At 37.9% G+C, this 20,452-nt stretch overlaps 1 protein-coding gene and 1 long non-coding RNA gene across 3 annotated transcripts in view; one reads left to right on the top strand and one right to left on the bottom strand.

Annotated features, from left to right (window-relative positions):
• The window catches only part of ccdc180 (coiled-coil domain containing 180), a 60,558-nt gene extending 40,508 nt beyond the window's left edge, over positions 1–20,050 (top strand). Inside the window, exons 16-37 of the mRNA XM_076288360.1 lie at positions 774–816; positions 928–1,052; positions 8,382–8,569; positions 8,673–8,848; positions 8,936–9,116; positions 10,796–10,942; positions 11,033–11,177; positions 11,568–11,684; positions 11,780–11,875; positions 12,358–12,447; positions 12,645–12,835; positions 13,184–13,251; positions 13,657–13,747; positions 15,842–15,919; positions 15,995–16,064; positions 16,145–16,289; positions 17,637–17,797; positions 17,981–18,118; positions 18,448–18,559; positions 19,031–19,109; positions 19,197–19,338; positions 19,916–20,050. Coding sequence (XP_076144475.1) covers positions 774–816; positions 928–1,052; positions 8,382–8,569; positions 8,673–8,848; positions 8,936–9,116; positions 10,796–10,942; positions 11,033–11,177; positions 11,568–11,684; positions 11,780–11,875; positions 12,358–12,447; positions 12,645–12,835; positions 13,184–13,251; positions 13,657–13,747; positions 15,842–15,919; positions 15,995–16,064; positions 16,145–16,289; positions 17,637–17,797; positions 17,981–18,118; positions 18,448–18,559; positions 19,031–19,109; positions 19,197–19,338; positions 19,916–20,050 — 2,718 coding nt within the window. The remainder of the gene's footprint in view (positions 1–773; positions 817–927; positions 1,053–8,381; positions 8,570–8,672; positions 8,849–8,935; positions 9,117–10,795; positions 10,943–11,032; positions 11,178–11,567; positions 11,685–11,779; positions 11,876–12,357; positions 12,448–12,644; positions 12,836–13,183; positions 13,252–13,656; positions 13,748–15,841; positions 15,920–15,994; positions 16,065–16,144; positions 16,290–17,636; positions 17,798–17,980; positions 18,119–18,447; positions 18,560–19,030; positions 19,110–19,196; positions 19,339–19,915) is intronic.
• Positions 1,995–4,175, bottom strand: LOC143127438 (uncharacterized). Of its 2 annotated transcripts, XR_012987633.1 has the most exons (4): positions 4,138–4,175; positions 3,430–3,497; positions 3,076–3,186; positions 1,995–2,945 (listed from the first exon to the last, which is right to left on the bottom strand). It is a non-coding gene; the product is annotated as an uncharacterized LOC143127438 (long non-coding RNA). The 2 variants fall into 2 exon arrangements; XR_012987632.1 differs by having other exon boundaries at positions 1,995–3,186.
• Positions 20,051–20,452: the final 402 nt, after the last annotated feature.

The raw sequence follows: 20,452 nt of genomic DNA on the forward strand, positions 1-20,452 counted from the left end.
AAATGTTTGCCAGTACTACTACCAGAACCATGTTACCCAATTTTCAGAAAGCATTTGAAGACGCATCTGTTTACCTTATATCTAACTTTTTAGTTTTCCTTGTGGAATCACAATTTGTATGTGTTTATGGTTGTTGTCATTGTGACTATGTTGCTATTCTTATTACTCTGTTAAAATTATTTAGTCTATTATTATAAGTTGTATTTTTATGCAAGATCTATAACTACTTTGAACTGTTAATTTATAAGGATAGCGTGATGTTAATTTATGATAATGGTAGTATTATTGTTGCATGCCGCTTTGGACAAAAGCATCTACCAAGAACCATAAGATAGATAGATAGATAGATAGATAGATAGATAGATCCCCAAGGGGAAATTCAAGACCCTAACAAAACAGAAGGAAAGGAATTTAGCATTTAGATTTTTTTTTTTTAAAGCAAGAGACACAGGCAAAACATTGACACATATTTGTTGTAGCATAACCTTTTGGCCATTTAATCCAAGATTTGGTACATAACTCTTCATGATGTCATAAGCCTAAAGTACATACCGATTTTCATGTTGGTTGAATATTCCCACTGAACTGAAGCTGCTAAATTTTTAATTGGCTGCTGGCTACCACATTGATGAAACAATATTTTAAGGAATGTTAGAAAAATGTTTATATGAGCCACTTTTCTGAAAATGTGTCACTAAAGGGCAAAAGGGCAGTTTTACATTTGACCATTTTTGTTTACACTTAAGCATTGAAAATAATTGTCTATATTGTAGGTATCTGATGAACTCAGGACCCTTTATCCTAGTCTTCAATTAGGTAAGTGTCTTGAATATAAATCAATCAAATGACCAAATCATTTTTGTCTTGTCATTTTTGAAAGTGTTTAGAGATTCTAAAATAGTTTGAAATTGAGTTTGTGTCTTCTAGATGTCAATGACAAAGCCGTTATAAAAAGAAAGAAGCAAATTCTGAATCAGTGCAAGAAACGCTTTGTGACATCTGGAAGTCCAAACCATGGCAACTCATTCTCAGATGACTCACAGACTCTCAAGGTACAGACTGCAGCATTTCATGTTCATTTTCATATTTCTCAACACAGGGTACTATACTTTCTTTGATTAAGAACACATATCTCCTCCTTGAAACATGGGAGAAAACATGTCTAATAATTGTAATAGCTATCAAGTTAGAGTTACAGTTAACATTCCTTAAATTGTAGAAGTTATGAAGGATTAATAATGGAGTGTATGACACACACATTTAGCTTGTTACATGTTTTATATTCTTCAAAATGGATAGCTCGTTTTGGAACCAAATTCTTCATGGTGGTAGACAGCTGTTCTGTTGTTAAATACGTAACATAGCCGAAGCTTAAAATTTCGTTGTACATGTAGGCTACATGTACAATGACAATAAAGTCCATCTTCAAGTCAAAAGCATAGCTGCCATTGACACCTCAAATGTTAGGCTAAACAAGTTAACAAAGTTTGAATGACTGTTGAAATATAGCTTAAAACACAATGCAACATTTTTCATATACTATAGAATACTGATCCATTAGCAGATTGGAGGCGACCCATATGCTCCGTCTCACCATAGGCTAGCCTATTTGCCGTTATATTTTTCAGATTTTTGCTGTTTTATAAGCCATTTTATGACACACAGCAACATCCATGAGAATTTCAGTTGTTCAGCACTGACAGACAACACTCTAAGAAATGGAAGTACCAGTGTGTACCTAAGTCGGTACAAATGCTTGTCGCTGGGGCAGTACCCTTTTGAAGTACAATACTGTACCTATGAATGCAGGTACATTTGTGTACCCTAGCCATCTGTACCCATCAAGGTACACTTGTGTACCTGCAATGACTAAAATGTACCTGTATATATCATTATCACATAGTACCCTTAAAAGGTACTATTCTGTACTTCAAGGGTACAACCCCAGTGAAAATTTAAGGTGGTATAACTAAAATATATGCACAACCAATAAGTACATTTAAATGTTTATTCTGGGGGGATATTACACACAATACTTCACATGAATACAGGTACAATAAATGTTAACATGTTCATATTAAAAACACATTCATATCAAAACATCAAAATATCTTATATCCATATCAATATACATATTCACGTAAAACATGTTATGACTCTTAATGTAAGTGTAAATAATAAAACACTTTGGTTTACAATATTTTGCCTGAATAGCCACATTGTGTTTATACGCAGAAGGAAAAAAATATATTAATTTGCACAATAGCACTAATAACACCTTTATATGATCTATAAAATACCAATATTTGAGTTAGTAATTACTCCAACAAACCTTGTATGCTTTCAAGTTCATGTTAATACTCGTGTATGTGACAGTGATGAAAATACAGTATCTGCTTGCCATAACCATTACACGTTGCAAAATTAACAAAGTCCTTGCAGTAACTTAGTAGCTATGATCTTAGATCTCATTCACAGTGCATACACCATAGAATTGAGTGAACGATATGTGTGATGTAATGAGTCATATAGCGACATTTTAGAGTAGTATCTCAGAAAACAATGTGCAAGCCTTTGGGAAATATTAGCAAGCCTGTAAAAATGTACAATATATTGTTACAATGTTCATTACCTCACCAATAAATCAATCAATCAGAAAACACACTCCAATCCTTCCAATCATGAGGCGAGCCATTAAAAAGGCAAGAGTCTCAAAAGGCACCAAAGTTCAATTTCAAAAACTGGTAGAAATCCAACATATTCTTCAGGAGAGTGTGCTAAGTAAAGGTCAACAGCAGTAGAGGCTGCTGTTTTCCCCCTCTTCAACTTCTGTTCCTCTGCATATATCCACTTTGACTTAGACTGGAACCTTACTTGATCTACAGGACGTTCACATATTTTCAATAGCAGTGGTAGCCTCACCAATGACAGCAGGAGTTTTACATCTGTTGGAAGCAAAATGCAAACACAAACCTCAGAATAAGATTTTTTTCAACCACACAAATAAATAGCCTCAGACAGATTGTGTAAAATACCTTGTCTAATACATGTATGTAACTATATCAATCTGCTCACCTGGCATAGATCAGCGTTGAGTCATTACAAGTTCCATGGACCGGCTGACTCTCCCAAACTTCTCCTTACTCCTTTTCACCGTATCTTCATGAACGAAAGCTGCCTGCTCCACTATGTGTTTGAGAGACAAATGCCATGCAATAGAATAATATAATTAAACAAAATGACACAACAATGAAATAGCACAAAGATAATCTTAACCAATATATAATTTGCTATTGGACAAAAAAAAAATCTAAAAGTTGTCTGTATTATTATAATTTGCATAATTTATTATGCAATACTTTTCTATATGTATTTAACATCAATAAGAAAAATACCATTACAAAAAAACCACCAAGTTGGGTAACTTACGTAGCCATTAGATCCTTTAGGAAAGGTAAGCTTACTTCCAAGTGGCCATGTTCTGCCTTGGTGGGTATCTGTGAGAAGGATTAACGTTAGATTTACTTTAGACCATTATCAAGCTCTGAGTAACTTTATAACATTATAGAATGGTTCTGAGTTGCTCCCTCTAGCTTCTAACTAGATAAGCAATGACAACCAGGATGTTCTGGTGAACATAGGCAACTCAACTAATTAATTTTCACCTAAACAAAATGACAGTGTTGAGAGTGATCATGCTTACTGCATGTATGCACTTACCAGGCTTCTTTCACCTGCACTACCGTTGATATTAAACCAGCCTTTCAGGGAAGTTAGCAAGTATGTATGGCTAACAGTGCTAGGATATGGTCATATATCTATGGGCTAAGCTAGTTAGGATAATGATTGCTAGTGAAAGTTGGCTTTAATGGCTTCCACAAAAACTTAACATTGACATGGGAAATAGTAGATAAAACACACACACAAATCATTTCCTTACCATTTATCACGATAGTCATGCATTATTGAAGGAGTTTGAACTCCATTTAAAAATATCTGAATTCATAGCTAACCTAGGCTAAGTTGCTAGCGAATGCTAATGTTAGCCTTTAAGCCAACAATCTGACTCCATTACTGTAACAGTAGGCTATTTACAATGTACAAACCGAATTTCGATAAATTGCAACTACACCTTACCTCTGAATAGCTTTGCCTCCTCTTCCACAAAGATTATTTCATCCTGCACATGTGTTTTCTCACACCAAGCTCCTCACTGAAAGTTGCTCCATTTCTTGGTGAGTGAGATGAACAAAGTTGAGGGGAAAAATAATGGTTGCTCCCGTCCCGAATCTCCTCCCCCAACAACTTTTGAGTGACAGGCCATGTACTTTTTGTACCCTTAGGTACAAATATGGTCCCTTTGCGAAAAGGTACATTAATGATCCAGGAACGGTACATATTAGTACTTTAGGGGCTCAATTTTGTTCCCTTTAAGGTACAGGGTCAAAAGTTGTACCTAAAAGAACAAAAATGTACCCCAACCGTACCCCTATTTTTGAGAGTGAATGTGTCATACTTGTATTTGAGTTTATAAAGACATTTTAACACTATGGTTAACTTACCTGGATCTGTGGGTATAGTTGAGAAACACACCTTCTAATTCTGTTGACAACATTTTCAAATAAATTTTCATAAAACACGCTTTGGCCTCATAAGAATCAAGACACCTCCAAATTCATACAACTTAGTAGGTAACAATGATATGAAGTGCTTTGAATCACAAGGTGATAATGAAAATCTGGGTTTTAATTCGGCTGTTCAAAACTTCCCAGAGCACACTTGTAACTTGCATTTCTGATAAAGTGACTTAATACCTCTGGACCTCTCCATCATAGTTCGAATTACAGGGGTTACTGGGGGGGTACTATACCCCCCAATGAAGACCCAGTACCCCCCAAAGAGACAGAAATATCAGTTTTGGGGGGGTCAGATAATTTTTCTGATATTATGAAAAATATCATTACAGTTGGCTACAATACAAGTCAACTCCTATTTTCACTGTAGGAACATTTTAATGTAAAGAGATTTCAGACACCCCTATTATGGACCGTACCATTTTTAACCACCGTGGCGCGCGATGCAATGGAGATAGAGAACGACTTGAACTTCTCAAGCAAGTGTCAACGTTGAATGACAAAACGCTAGGTAAATTCCTCAAGTAGGCTAAATTCTGCTGGCGTGCATGGGTAAATGTAAGTTGCTAGCAGACGTCTAGCTTGTTGAAAATGTGCTATTTTACAACCTTCATGTATTAACATGTTTTGTTCTTTCATAGCTCTTGTAAAGGTGGCTTTTTGTAAAGGTATTTCTTTTACTATACAGAATGTTATTTCAGTGCACTTAACTTCTAACGTTTGGGAGTTGATCAAAACAGTTCTCTTTTGGATATATAATAACAATGAGATATTCTGTAGCCTACTGATTATCAGTTTGTCACATGTCACCTCACATGTCACCTTGTATGTGTGTTGCACATTTTGCACTTGATGGTCATAGAAGAGGTGAAGGAGCAGTACCCCCCAATTATGGTGGGGTAATTCGCACTCTGCTCTCCATTATGGTGGCTGACATTAGGGCTGCCACCAATGATTAATCTATTGATTAATTGATTAATATAAATGATTAATTTCCCTTACAATATAAAACACAACAATCAAATTCTTTTTGGGAAGCTAAAGAAAATTGCAAAAAAATAAAAATGAAATATAGTATTCAAAAGATTACAAAAAGAAAATCAAATGGATTTTCTTGATATTTTTTTTGTGCCCATGGAAAAAGATCAGACTGGGTAAGTATGTGGTCTGCAAGCTAGCTTGTGCTGCTAAACATTTCACAGTGCCTCCAATGCCATCACAGGGTGATTTGTACGGAGCCCCTATGGGGACATGAGCAAAAAATAGGTGAGCACATGAAACTAAACTTTAGATTTTATTTTGCTCATGTCCCCTTAGGGGCTCCGTAGATTTGCAATGTGAAGTTACAAAAAAGTCCAAAATGTTCCTAATGCTTCATAAGATTTATGAAGTGTGTTTTAGTTGGCTTCTGAAGTAAATTACCTTAAAATTACCTTGACAGTAGGGGATGTAAAGTTTTTGCAGAACTTTTTGCTGAACTTTTTTGCAGAAATGCATGCACAGCCACATTATCAGATATTTACTAATAATGCAGATGGAGATGCATTTGGTTTCTTCTTTGGTTTCATCATCTTCCTTTCTTCTCAGATACACAGCAAATAGGTGAAGGGTACAGTACATTGGCTATTGTCCCAGTAGTACCCCTAAGCAGAATATTGGATAAGGAATGCAAAACTTTCAGTGAAACCCAAAAGCATAATACATTTATTTTCTGACATACTTTCTTTTACATTCTTCAAATACCCACTCTGGTGTTTTGCAATGAAGTGATGTCAAGCTAATTTGTTCTTTAGTCCTGTAGTTGTGTCGGTGGATACCCATTGTTTGTATCTAAAGTGATCACTGATGTTACTCTCAGTGAACTCCCTCAGACTGGCTGTACCAGGGTAGTTCTCACATCTGTGTAGCATGCATGCACATCTGTCTCTAGAACAAGTCAGATCATGATGAATTAAACTGTCAGTTGGAAATGAGTCAAGCAGAAGTTTAACATGTTGGTGTAAGGTACACACACATACAGAATGGGTGCCCCTGGCTCCAACAGTAATGCATTGTCTTGATCTGGTTTCATAAAACTTGTGGATGTCATTGTCAATGTGATGACTAGGATATTTGGTTTTGAACAGGCGGAATGCTTCATGTAGGTTCATTAACAGTAACCGTTTCTGGTTTTGAATGCAGTTTCCACCCTCTGCGACACTTTTGTAGTCCTTTGAACCTGGCATTACGTTATATTATATCGTCATAGTAAAAAAAAAAATCCACAACCAGCTTAATTGTTTTATCACTGACAGACTATCTGCCTTTCTTGATGGGAACTTCTAGTAAGATACCCTGCCCACTTTGTAGTTATCCTGCCTTTCTTACTACAGTATGTATTGGCTTCCATTAGGCTAGTAATAGTCCAACATTTAGTTGCAAGGCCTAGCAATGAAACCCTCTCGCATTTGGATGCTATTTCGTCTTTCAGTGCATCTACAAGCTACGCCATATCACTTTCCACATCAGACACTCGCCTTACTGTAAAAGGGCTGTCGAGAGATTCAGCAGGGACTTTAACACAGAACGATACTTTTTATTACTTGTTTTACCTTTCATTTTGTATAGCTGATTTTGGTCTTTTGGACTTAATCTTGGTCATCTCTGTGAATATACCCAGACCATTGATGCTTGGATTAAATTGGTCTTGTCTTTCTGCATTTGTTATGCATTCATCAGTATCAGTCAGCGCAGACTCTATAAGAGCTTCCTCTTCCTGTGAGACATTTCTGGTAAAATGTATAGTGCAGAGCTTCATACTGGTGTCCACTCTAACATTGTAGTGTTCATTTTTTGTTTTTTTTCTTTAGCTTGATTCAGTGTCATTGTTCTGAAGACTCCTCCTTGTATCCTTATGTTTTCCATATGGATTGCAGCACTTTTTTTGAGGACTGGAGAAAACATCTCAAAAAAAGTTCTTGTGGTGTAAACTAATGACTCAGGGAGAGACTCTTGGTTGTATCTGAGGAGCAGCAATTTCTGATCCATATTTGTCAATATTTGGACTCTAATCAGATTCTTTGGTCTGTAAATAAAGAATAAAAAAATATTATACTAGAGTTTACTGGAAAACAACTACAATGAGTGACAACTTGTTTCTCCATACAATTTAAGCAGCATAGGATATTTAAAACTTCTCCGTTAAATTAGGGCTAAAAATCAAGCACACAACCCAACAAAATATTTATTAAATCAGTCATCTAAAATGTCTTACATTTGAAGTACGGTATCAAATGTCCTACAAAGTCACTTGTGTAGTTAAAGTTGGTATGATTCGTGACAAGAGTGAAGTCTTCTGAAGGCCTGAACAGAGCTTAGCCAAAAACTCCCATACAATTTTGAGCAACTTTGAGGGACCATGCAATGACCCCTGCTATGCTATGACCATGCAAGATCATCCGGACCCAAAATGATGATTTTCCTGCATACTATTCCTATTTATGTACCAGCATGCAAAATTTGAGCCTCCTATATGGTTTAGTTCTTGAGCTATGGGCTTGTGAACTTTGACAAAAAAAAGAGACCGAACAAAAAAACCCCCCCTTGATCTTACATTGTCCCCCTTGATCTTACATTGTCATTTTACAGTGTGTCTCCTGGGTGACATTTTTTGAGACTTAAGTACGTGGGCCCTGGTTGAATTGACGTGGAAGGACCCATCTGTAAAGCCATAGCCAACTGTTATGATTTTTTTCTGTGTGTGGGTAGGATGATGTGGACTGCCCTCAGGTGTTCTGTGACTGTCGGAGTCAGGAGTCCTTCACCAGTGCCAAAGGAAATATTTACAGTGCAGTGAAGTTTGTCGTTCTAAGTGCTGATGATGACCAGGAACTGGATATTCCAGAAGTTGAGCTGGTGAAGTATCCCACAGGCCTCCTCATCGAACTCCTTGGAGAGTAAGGACATACGCATCAAAGGAAATAAGTAAATCTTACTTAAGAATCTTACTTAAGAACTTAAACAGTTAAACAACCCTATGTCATTCTCACTTTTTAATAGAGTGCGTTTGGCCTTTTTCAACCACCTTGAAGAGTGGTACAGTTCCGTTTTGATAAACACTGCAGATGTGATATCAGCTAAGAAAGTTGAGGTGGAAGCTGAGCATGCTTTGCGCCTGCATCTGCACCAACCCCGCGCCAGGCGGATAGAAATGGATATCTACAATGTTCGTGCAGGTGAAGCATTTGGTGATACAAAAATGTTCAGAGTAAGAGTTTGATGCTTGTTTCACATCTGTTCCAATATGTTATATTTCTACATAGCTGAACTGGTGTTCCATAGAGATCATATAGAAAAACACTCTAAAGCGGTGCTCCAGTCCCTGGCCATGTTCCGCAGTGAATTCCAAGAACTTCAGATCCAACAGCACAAGCTCACTGCAGACTTCAAGATGCAAATCTATGGCATGGAGGATATGTTCAACTTAGCAACTAAATCTGATGTGTAAGGATGTCAACCATACAAAATACATGCTGCATAATCGATCATATTTTACCACACACTCTATTTCTGCCCCCTGGCTTGAAAGATACCACTTACCGGCAGAGGTGTAAAAGTCCGGCTTCAGAAAGTAAAAGCCCTACCATGTATTGTTTTTACCTGGGCATTTAACACAGGTGATTTCACTAATTAGCTCATCTACCTGGCTGAGGTATTGTACTATTAGATTCAGCTTATTATGACCGCCGCGCAGCGAAGCGGCGGTCATATAGGTTTAGTCAGATTTTTTTTTTTTTTTTTTTTTTTTTTCTTTTTCGCATGCCCAAATTTCCGTCAATGATTCCCGTGACACCGAAAGACCGGGGTACACAAAACTTGGTGGGCATGTAACCCCACATGGATAGCATGGAACCGTCGTTTTTCGTTTTGATCTGTAGCCCCCCCGCTGGACTGGACCCCCGAAAGGAGGGTAGGGCAGACACAGTTCTCTGTGAATATCTTGAGAACTGTAGGGACTAGGATGACCATTTTTTTCCGTATGTTTGCCTCCAGGGGTCATGTTAACCCATTTCATGTACACACATGTGCACAAACAGATACACACACACACACATACATTCACAGTAATCATACGTATGACACATACTCACACAGTAGACATATGTACGCTTGCACAGGCACATACGCAGGCACACACACAAGCGCACGCACACGCACGCACGCACACGCACACACACACACACACACACACACACAACATAAACATGAACATGCACACATGCACACAATTCAAGAATTTCTCAGAATTATGAACAGGCAAGATGGAGGTGGGGTTGTATAAAATGAATTTTACATGTGAAATCTATGAACTAATCATGTTTTGGTACTTGTTGTCTAGCAGATATCAGTGAGAATTGAGTATGTGTGGATAATGCAATTTAGTGAGACAGTTAGAATCACATAGGCCTTTCAGCGTGATTTATTTTTGTGGAAAAAATGTGCTGGACTGGGCAGCGGTCATATTTTGTACCGCTCTGCGGTACATCTAGTTTAGTGAATGGTTGGAGCTAATATGTGGCAGGACTTTTACTTTCTGAAGCCAGACGTGTACAACTCTGCTTACCTGCTTTTAAAATACCACTTACCAGCTTGTAAGACCACATTATTACCTCTGCCAGTAGGTAATGTCTTTTAGTTTAGTTTGTCTGTGTTCTGGATTGCACAAAAACTATTGGCCCAACTTTCATGAAATTGGTAGAAAGGTGTAGCACGATCCAAGTTCCAGGTCACAGGCCACTTTAAGAATTTCCGTGGCACAGTACTTACTGACTGTAAAATGTTGAAATGACGGTAGTGTCACGGGATACATTTATTCATAGTCAAGCCACTAAACTGGCAACATTAGAATGTTCGTGCCTGTGCGTAAGCTGTCTCTGGAGGAAAAATGTCAAGCTAAGTGATATAGCTATGTTCCCTAGTTCCCTACAAATTGTGCAGTTCCTATCACACTGAACATTGTCGCTCCTATGAATTAAACATTAGACATACCTGAGTACCCTGAACTTTATAGTGAACGGTCAGATGATTGGTTCACCCTTGGTTCCAATCCTGGTTTTCTCATTGCTGATACAATGTTGATGTCAGGGTTCAAAGTAGTTGACTCTCTTTCTTAATTCCTCAAGCTTGGTTAATCTCTCTGGTACACTGCAATCCAACCTGGAGAAGCACATTACTGTCATCCAGGAATCACAGAGACACTTCAGACAAAACATTGAGCAGAAATTAGACAACCTCCGAGGAGCCAATGCAAAGTTAATCAAATCCATCAGGTCAGTAATATTTGTTCATCCAACCCCACCTCAAAAACCTGCTATATTTGAGAAATGAGTTGTGTTATATCTCTGTACGTGTGGTTCCAGATTGTTTTCTGAGGGAGGAAACTACACACCTAAAGAAACTGAACTCCATCAGAAACGCTTAGAGAAGATTGCTAAGCGGATTGACTTAACAGATGAGGCCATAAGCTTGGAAATGGAAAATGTTGAATGCAAATCTCTCGAGCAGGTAATGGAATATTTTACTTATTTTGCTTAAGTAAATTGGTGCTGAGTGCACTTCATGAATTGAGATTGAGTTCACATCCATTGTGAATCATTGTACAAAGTAGTACAAGCAGTCCAGCAGGGCACAGCCACCATGGCAACATACTGTAATACGTCAAGGCCATGGCTAGAACAAAATCAGCTGAGACAAGCTTGCCTTTTTGGCGGACCGACTTAATACACACATTGGCACATACGTATTAGTTAACATTAACTTATTTTTGTTAACAGGTCCAGATGATGACCAGATGTGTATTTATATATGTATGTCCTGTGCACATGTGGTAATTTACAGTTCATGAAGCATTACATTTTGATTGAGGTATTTGTCAAAATTATGGTATGTTTGCAGGCCAAAGATATTATTGTGAGATTTGAAGATAAATTCCAGTTTTTGACGGTGGATCTCAAGTTTCTGGAGAAAATCCAGGGAACACTAACTAGCACACAGGTTCATATTAAAACCGAGGTATTTACAATATTCTCCTTTCTCTGCATTTACTGTAGATTGTACATGATAAATATAATTATTTATTTCTATTAAAGCAAATTATTAATTCACAGGTAACAAACAGCAACATGCAAAAGAAAAATATAGACGATCTAATTAATGATCTGGAAATTATGGTTCAGGCCTGTTCCAATCCAAGCCCCGATAAGGTATGTAGCAGAAATTCATCAGTGGTGTGATGAGTACTTCTATTTGTTGTCCTAGATACATTGTTTTCAGACTAATGATAGTGTGTTGAAAGAACTTATCATATTTCCCAATGTCTAGTAGTCTGCATACATTTATTTTAACATGTTGGACGTAACAAACTCAAAATCAATCAATCAATCAATCAATCAGTTTATTATTGATGGTGCAATATCAGCAAAGAAAATACACAAGACAAAACATACAACTAAAGGCTCTTCCACAACTAATGCATTTTTCATTGCAACAAATTCAGACATGGTGTGAAAGGCCTTTAACTAGTAATTAAGTAGAAGACAAACGAATGCATTAAATTAATAATAAAAAAAATAAACAATAAAGCTGCACAACCGTATATTTCAATTATGCCTTTAAGATCACATTTTAAGTTGAACCAATGACATCAGTGAGGCCATCAAATAAATGTGTATTTTTTCTCATTCAGCAAGCAATGACACTAGAAGAAGTTCTCACTTTTACCACAGCCTTGATGGAAGACCTGAGAAAGAGATGTTCCTACCTTGATTGCTTTTTAGTAAGACTGGAGTATATAAAATATAGGCCTACATATAATCAGTATAACTACTTGTACCTATCTTTTAGATTGTGTGTTAGAATTATATGTTGATATTTATTATTATATTTTTATGTTTATTACAATTCCTGACACACTGTTATTCCTAATTGAGTGCAAGTGTTGTGAATCTGATGCTGAGTCAGATTTGTGTCTAGGACCCATCCATGGCTGATCTACTGCTAGATTCCCCACTGCAGGGGCCATTTGCAGCAGCAGCTCGTCCCCTTTCCCATAAGGAGGAGAAAGGAAACAGCAGCTCTACGGTGGATGGGCTTTTACACCCTAGCAGCATAGGAATATCCTTTATAGATGATGTGGCTGTTGGGGTGATTAAGGGGCTCTTAAGGTGAGAGGAAAGCCATGAACAATTGAATCATGCGCTCGCAGTATTATGAAACCGTCAAGCATTTTGTTACAAGAGATTTTTTCCCCTAGGATTTCATTTGGATTGCAGCCGGACTACACTGGGAGTGCAACTGAAGCATTCCCGTTCGTGGAGATTAAAATATAGTTTTAGAAGACTGGATTTACTTTTTGAATATGTGTAGCGCTCGCACGTCTTGTGTAGCGAGTTCCATTTATTATAGTGGAAGCTAATTGTAAAAGCTAAAGCGATGGAACGCCTCAGTTGTACAACCGGTGTATCCCCTCTGACAGATTCAGTCAGTCAGATTATTAATTTCTTCATTTGCAGATTAAGCAAGCCTAAGGTTCTGCCAGATACTCAAACAGAGTCTCCAGATCGAGTCTCAACTGCAGTAGGTATGTGGCTTTGCAGTGAAGAATGGTGTTATTTTTAAGCCATATTCTTAATGCTCTCAGATTATTGATGCTGAGTTTCTGATGAATAGTGCACAATCTTTTTAGTAAAAAAGTGATATTAAAAATTATCTTTTGTCAATTAATGTATCTTAGTCTCACACTGAAAACAGTATGGAGAAATCCTTGAAGGGAAGCAAATTTAGGATAAGGGCTCAATGGTTTTTAATAAATGAAGTATCAGAATTTCAAGAATGCCCTTTAGAGTCCTGCAGTACTTCACTGTATTTTATGTCTTGGCTTATGAGTATATTGAAAATATACATTAACTAACTAACTGCGGCTGGGCAAGGGGTATGATTTCGGATGAATCTCCATAATGATTTTTGTTTCTTCTGTATGTGGCAGTGGGTGGGCCCTCTCCTGCAGCCCAGAGAAGGAGTAATAATGGGCTGGAAAGTCTCCGCAGGAGGTCTCAGGACTCCATCAGCACTCAGAGGTAAGATGGCTCTCTTGTTCTAAGATGTGTTCCCATGCAGTGAACTTTATCTCCAGGGTAACATATATGTAGACAGTGATAAAACTTGAATACTGTACTATTACACAATAGGTATATCTAGTGCAGTGGTTCTTAAAGGGGGGGGGGGGGGGGATTTGTAGTCTGAATTAAATTTGTAGTCTGAATTAAATACATTTTTCTAAAGGTTTTTAGACCAACATGTTTGAAAACTGGGATATTTGGTAGCCCTAGAGATGTATGCTTCCAATTCAGTGTTTCCATAATGTTCCTTCGAAAGTGGTTGTTCTGTTTGAAACTCAAACTCAACCCTCTGCCTCTTGCCACCATGCAGCCTTTTTTCACCACAGAAGCGCCAGTTATACATTGGTTGAGTGCTAGTTATCCTATGGAAATAACAAATCAGATTGTCAAAGGCTGCCATTGACCTTAATACCTTTGGCGTTGACATAGCCTACCTATGAGAGAAGACAATTTCTGCCTCCGCAACATTTTCCAAAGCAGGCTAAAAACACATTTCGCCAGTTGGAGAGAGGGGGGTCGCGAGACTTGGCCAATGTTTTTTGGGGGGTCGCCAGACAAAAGGTTTAAGAACCACTGATCTAGTGGGGTAATTTGTTAATATCTGATTTTACAAACACCACTCTGGTGTTTCATTGCTAGCTATCACTCCATGTTTGATATACAGTACTAGAAACTGCAACACCATTTCATTCATTCAATAGAAGAGAGAGGGCAGACAGCAAGGTAGTGTTATTTTAACATTTCATTTGGTCCTTTTGGTTACACTTTACTTGACAGTATCAACATAAGAGTGACATGATACTGTCATGAACGTGTCATAGACGTCATAAATGTTTATGACATAACGCTTCTGTCTTTAAGTGTCATTCGGTTTTTGTCAAAACAAGTTAGGGTTAGAGGTTAGGATTAGGGTTAGGGTTCATGTGTCATGACAGTGTCATGTCACTCTTATATCAATACTGTCAAGTAAATTATTACCGTACTTTTTGAGTGAGGGAAGGGAAATTGTCATGTACAATTGGCCTCTCATTTTTCATATCAGTGCAAAAAAAAAGAAAAACAACAACAATGTAATGTTAAAAGTTCTCTAAGAGACGGCCCTGGCCGTGGCACGACTGGCTGGGGCACCTGCACCATACACCGGCGACCCGGGTTCGATTCCCGCCCCGTGGTCCTTTCCGAATTCCACCCCGACTCTCTCTCCCACTCGCTTCCTGTCATTCTTCACTGTCCTGTCATTAAAAGGCATAAAGGCAAAAAATAAAAAAAGTTCTCTAAGAGATGTTGGGTGACGTCACTTCTGTTGACGTTCAAACAAAACAGAGAGCTAGCTTGCCCATCCCTTCCGTGCAACTGAAACTCTCCTGGCTGCACCAGGCTGTTTTTGTTGCCGTTTTAGGAGCTTGGGGTGTCTACAGAGACCGCATTTTTTTTAAAAGTGTATTCAGGGGACAGGCAGCTAGCAGATGGTGAGGAGATGTTTGCGGTATGCTTAGAAACTGCGTAACATCGCTTAGAGTACCTTTAAGTAAAATGTCAATTGTGTTCCCCACTGATATCCTTTACCAACTCCACTCTCTTTCCAGTCATATACACTGCTGTTCAAAGGTCTGGGGTCACTTAGAAATTTTCATTCCACTCCATTATAGACAGAATACCAGCTGAGATCAGTTGCATTGTTTTTAAAATCAGGGCAGCAGTTTTCAGATTACATTATGTGCTTACATAATTGCAAAAGGTTTCTCCAATGTTTTCTCAGTTAGCCTTTTAAAATGATATCAGATTAGTAAACAGAATGTGCCTTTGGAACATTGGATAAATGGTTGCTGATAATAGGCATCTGTATTGCATTAAAGATCAGCCATTTCTTTCTACAACAGTCATTTACAACATTAATGATGAAAACAAGGACATTTGTAAGTAGTGTAAATGTGTAACAAAAGCTTTCATCACAATGTTGTTTACACAAATAAGCTTAGCAAATGATCAACAATTTAATTCAGTTCCATATGCTCTACATTAATATTTTATGTATCACATTTCCCTCCTCAGTGGAAAGAGGTTTTCCAAGGCCTCTCGCTTTGACAAGAGATTTCAGGTGTTTGGACCCAGGCCTGAGGAACAAAGCATGTAAGCACTTACTTGCCACTTTGCTTTTTTTTACTGAATTAGCATATACTAGCAATATCTTTGTTTTCACCTTAGGCCAAACTTTAAGGGGATAGTGACAAATATCCTATGGAAAGCTAATGATGGCCTGCTTCTGGTGGCAGAGGTAAGAGGCTATAGAGGAAAGATAGAGGATCCCTTTTACTTTCACAGTCTGCAGAATATTCACTATTTAATATCACACAGGAGTTCTACAAGAAGAAGGAGCGACGACTGATTACACGGCCACAGTACTTACAGGACACATTTGAACAGTGTGCAGAGGATATAAACAGGAGACTTTTGCAATACAAAAGCCAAGCACTAGACTACCACAACAGTTGCCTACAAGGTAAGAGTTATCGAACATTTCTGTGCTTACAGTTTTTTCTGAATGCTTAAACACAACTGTGATTCTTATAGCACAATTTCTAAAACTATTAATACTTATAGCAAAACCACTCACTGAGTTCACAAAACTAAAAGCACAAACACTGCTTTGCACTCAGTTTGCAATTTTGCAACACACACTTTGCACAACTGTAGGCACAATTCACTGCACTTACACTATTTTGCCAACTCTCTGGCACATTTTCTCATGTGAAAACTGTTTTAGATAATTAGTTCACTTTGCAATCAGCCTAAGCACTATAAATAAGCCACAGGTAATGTACAATGGGTACAATGGAGGGAACAGGAAGAGTGAGAAGAGAAAGAAATAGCCCTTTTACAGCCAAAAAACAGTCTACATGTGGGGGATATTGTCATGTCAAGCCTGGATACGTCATTCCAGAATATATTTTTCCCGGTGCCTTGGACTAGGACATTGCATGTGATGTAGACGGAATTTTGAGAGAGATGTAGACTGATTTGTTTTGTCTCAGTGAAATTGCTATTTTGTGTTTTGACTTGGAAAAACACACTTGTGTTTGTTTTGATGTGTGTAAATAAACACCAATACTTGAAGCTTGGATCCCTGTATGTTTACAGAACTATGACAAAAAGTATGACCTCAAACTGACATAGTCTACCTTGTGCACAGAGAAAGCAAAAGCCAGATGTGTTTTTTATTCAGACCATCAGTGTGTAGTTGGCACATTGTGTGCTTATTATTGTGATGGCTTGTGTTTACTGTTTGATACGAAAACATCATTTTTACGAATGTGTGAAGAGTTAAGCAAGGTGTGTTAGCTTTTTCAAGAGAACTACAATGTTTTGCTGATTGGGTGAAAGGTTTTCCTATTTGTGTGTAGAGTTTTGCAAAAAAAGTTATAGATACAAAAAATGTTCTTAAGCAATCAGAAAAAACTGTAATCATTCAAATATCTTGCTAAGGACACAAGTGAATCAGTATTGTGTCAAATTTGACAAACACCCTTCCACCACACATTAAGTCATCAACATGCCGACCAACACCAGAATACAGAATACAGAACATGTCCGTTTGGAACTAAACAAAAAAAGAATGCATTCGTAAACTGCCACTTTGAGCGGGATATCTGTGAATCTGATTGGATACAGGCTCTACCAAGTGACTGTGTTAAGTGACTAGGCCTACATGTTCTTTGAATTCATTGGCAAGTTCAGTGGAAATTACCAGATCTTTGCCAAATTTAATTGGGTGCTTACTGTGACATGTCAAATGTTACACAATAACTCGTGCATCTTCAGCAGAACAGCTCTTCTGCTTTGTCCTCAGAGTTAAGGCAGCAGCTGAAGGACTGTGAAGACTGTTTGTCTAGAGTCCCAGTGTTACTCATCTACAACCTCACCGAACAGTGCTTACACAGCTTAAGTGAGGATATGGATCTCAAACGACAGAAGCTTGCAGTCACCTTGAAGGAAAGCGAGGAGAAAAAGGTTAAGATAAAAAAAAAACACTATTTCCATTTAATATACATACACATCTGAGCAGAATACACTATGTTTGTGTGGGAATGTATGATTATGTTGTATGTAAAGAATTATGTGCGATTATTGCATATTAATTACATTTTTGTCTTGATGTGCGGGGCATATAATGGGTGTTTGTGACTGGTTCAGAGGGAGTTGAGAAAACAACTGACCGTACGTCTTAGCCACCCGGCTTGCGCAGCGGAGCTACAGCAACTGCAGGAGATTGAGGAGCGTAGGCAGAAGGAGCATAGCAGCGCCATCAGCAGCACTACCCTCCAACTAAAGGTCACTAAAGCCACAAGCATATAATCAGCTACCAGATGTCTCAATTAACATTAGCATAGTTAATTACACGCCACTGTAAGTTGTTTCTGCCATACAAGTACAGACAACGTCTCTACATGTGTAATCACATGGTATCAGAGTATGGTTATACAATAGACCTTTTCACAGAGTTGGCGAAATATAACTAATATGTTACATAATGTAAATATAATGTTGTACTCCATTAATTTGTATTCAGGCTCATGTGGAGCTTCATGTGGCTTGTATATGCATGATGTTTTGAAGGTTAGCAGAGTACGGTAAGATTATTATAATCTCTTCTATCTCAGGACTGTCTGAGGAACCATGGGGAACATTTTGTTACAACTCTTGCTACGCTGAGTGAGAGCCTGCTATTCCAGATGGATGAACTGCTGACAATTGATGATATTCACGGAGGAAGTACGCTATAAGCATGGACTAAGTTCAGAATTCCATAGGCTTTAATAGTATAGCAGGCAAAAAGAACATGTATACCTAACATGTTTCAAAAACAACATCTGTACTTTTTTTGTGACAAGTTCATCTCAGATGTGCACTTAGATTTCTGCAGTCTGCTGGCTAGTTCCTAGGAACACGTTTGCTTGACAACAGATAACCAAAACTAACTTTTAGCATAGGAAGCTCTGCAAGACTTGTGTATGAAATATAGAAGAATATTTACCCTATTTATTTAATTATGGAGCAAGTTCACACACTGCTAATTTTTCACTGAAACATACAATCTAATTCATACAAAATGTGTACCCAATATTATAGTCTATCATTTGCCATATTTTCCCATTATGTTATCATTGTGAGCATTATGTGAAAAGTTTGACAATGTGGTCCACTCTCCGCTATAATACAAATGAGTTGTTTCCTGTGATTCAGAGACTGAACTGAAGGACAAGCTTACAACTGCTGGAACAACTATAGAGGAGGACAACTGTGCTACGCACAGAGGCAAACGGTAAGGAATTCTAATAAAAGAAATATATCTATATAATTCAGAATTACCAGTGTTTGATATTGTTTAACACGTGGTTTCTTTCTAAAGCATATGGCAAGGGCTGGTCTACTTTGAGTCGTTTGATGATAAATTGATGGAAAAGTCTAACAGACAAACCGCCTCAATCACCACAGCCAAGACAACATTGGTCCATTTGCAAACTATTGAAGCAAGAGATGATGCACACCAGGTACAGAAATTTAAACTTCATCCTTCTTGGCATGACATGCCAGGTAGCTCAGCTTGCGCAACACACCACCCCAAACCCTTCTCCACATAGCACACAAGGAACACAACATTTACATTTTACCTTCCATCCTGCACATATGTAAGTTCACATCTTATCAGTTATGCTTTACGTTTTATTGTGTTTTATGTGACACGTTTGTTCTTGGTGATTTTGTATAGCTCCAACATGTGCCTCAATCACGGCTCAAATAGAAAGTTGACGGAGCCTTTGCTGCTCCACATCTGTCGAACCAGTTGCCTCTTGACATTTAACATACTCCCTCCATCTTGACTTTTTAAGTCTAGGCTCAAAATCCACCCTTTATTCTCTGGCCCTCCCAGCCCCCTAACCCTCCATCTGTTATATCAGTCCCTTGCTGTTTGTTGGTGGTTGTTGTTGATATGTGTGTGTTTGCTGGTGTAGGTTTCTCATTCGTTATTTATACGTTTATTATAATTTCTTGAGTTTTGTACATCACGTTGGACAGTGAAAGCTGTGAATGTCCTTTCTAAATAAAATGTACTTTCTTACTGTACAGCGTTACCTGCAGAGATACAAAGAGGAGTTGGCCCAGTTAGAGGCAAAGATGGATGCTCAGATGTCTAAACTGCTAAGCTGGCAGGAACACTGGAACGAGCAGTTGAAGAGCCTTGCCAGATTCAACTCTGAGTGACCAGAACACCTTTAATATGTACTGATGGATGATGAGCTTCCATATTTAACATTTTCAATAAAAAATGTTGACAATTCAATTGTGTGCTAGAAAACACGAACATGGGTTACTAAAGTGATTGCACAATCTAGACCATTTTGAAGGAATGAAAGAAAAAAAAACACTACAAGTACTCACATGATAATTATTAGCTCTCCTTGTCTTTTTTATTTATTTATTTATTAAGAACTATAAAACAGTACAAACACAAAAAATAAGACCCAGTCAACCCATTTAGGCTCATACAGCAAGATTAAATAAGAGACCATTTCACAGCCTTGGAATTGGGACCAGATGAGCTCTAATGTCCCTCTGCAATTATTATATATATATATATATATATATATATATATATATATATAT

This window comes from Alosa pseudoharengus, unplaced genomic scaffold (genome assembly GCF_046254945.1).
Source record: "Alosa pseudoharengus isolate Yale_2024_CS ecotype anadromous, Long Island Sound unplaced genomic scaffold, YU_APseudo_1.1 YU_APseudo_1.1_scf_17, whole genome shotgun sequence".
In the NCBI taxonomy this organism is placed as follows: Eukaryota; Metazoa; Chordata; class Actinopteri; order Clupeiformes; family Clupeidae; genus Alosa; species Alosa pseudoharengus.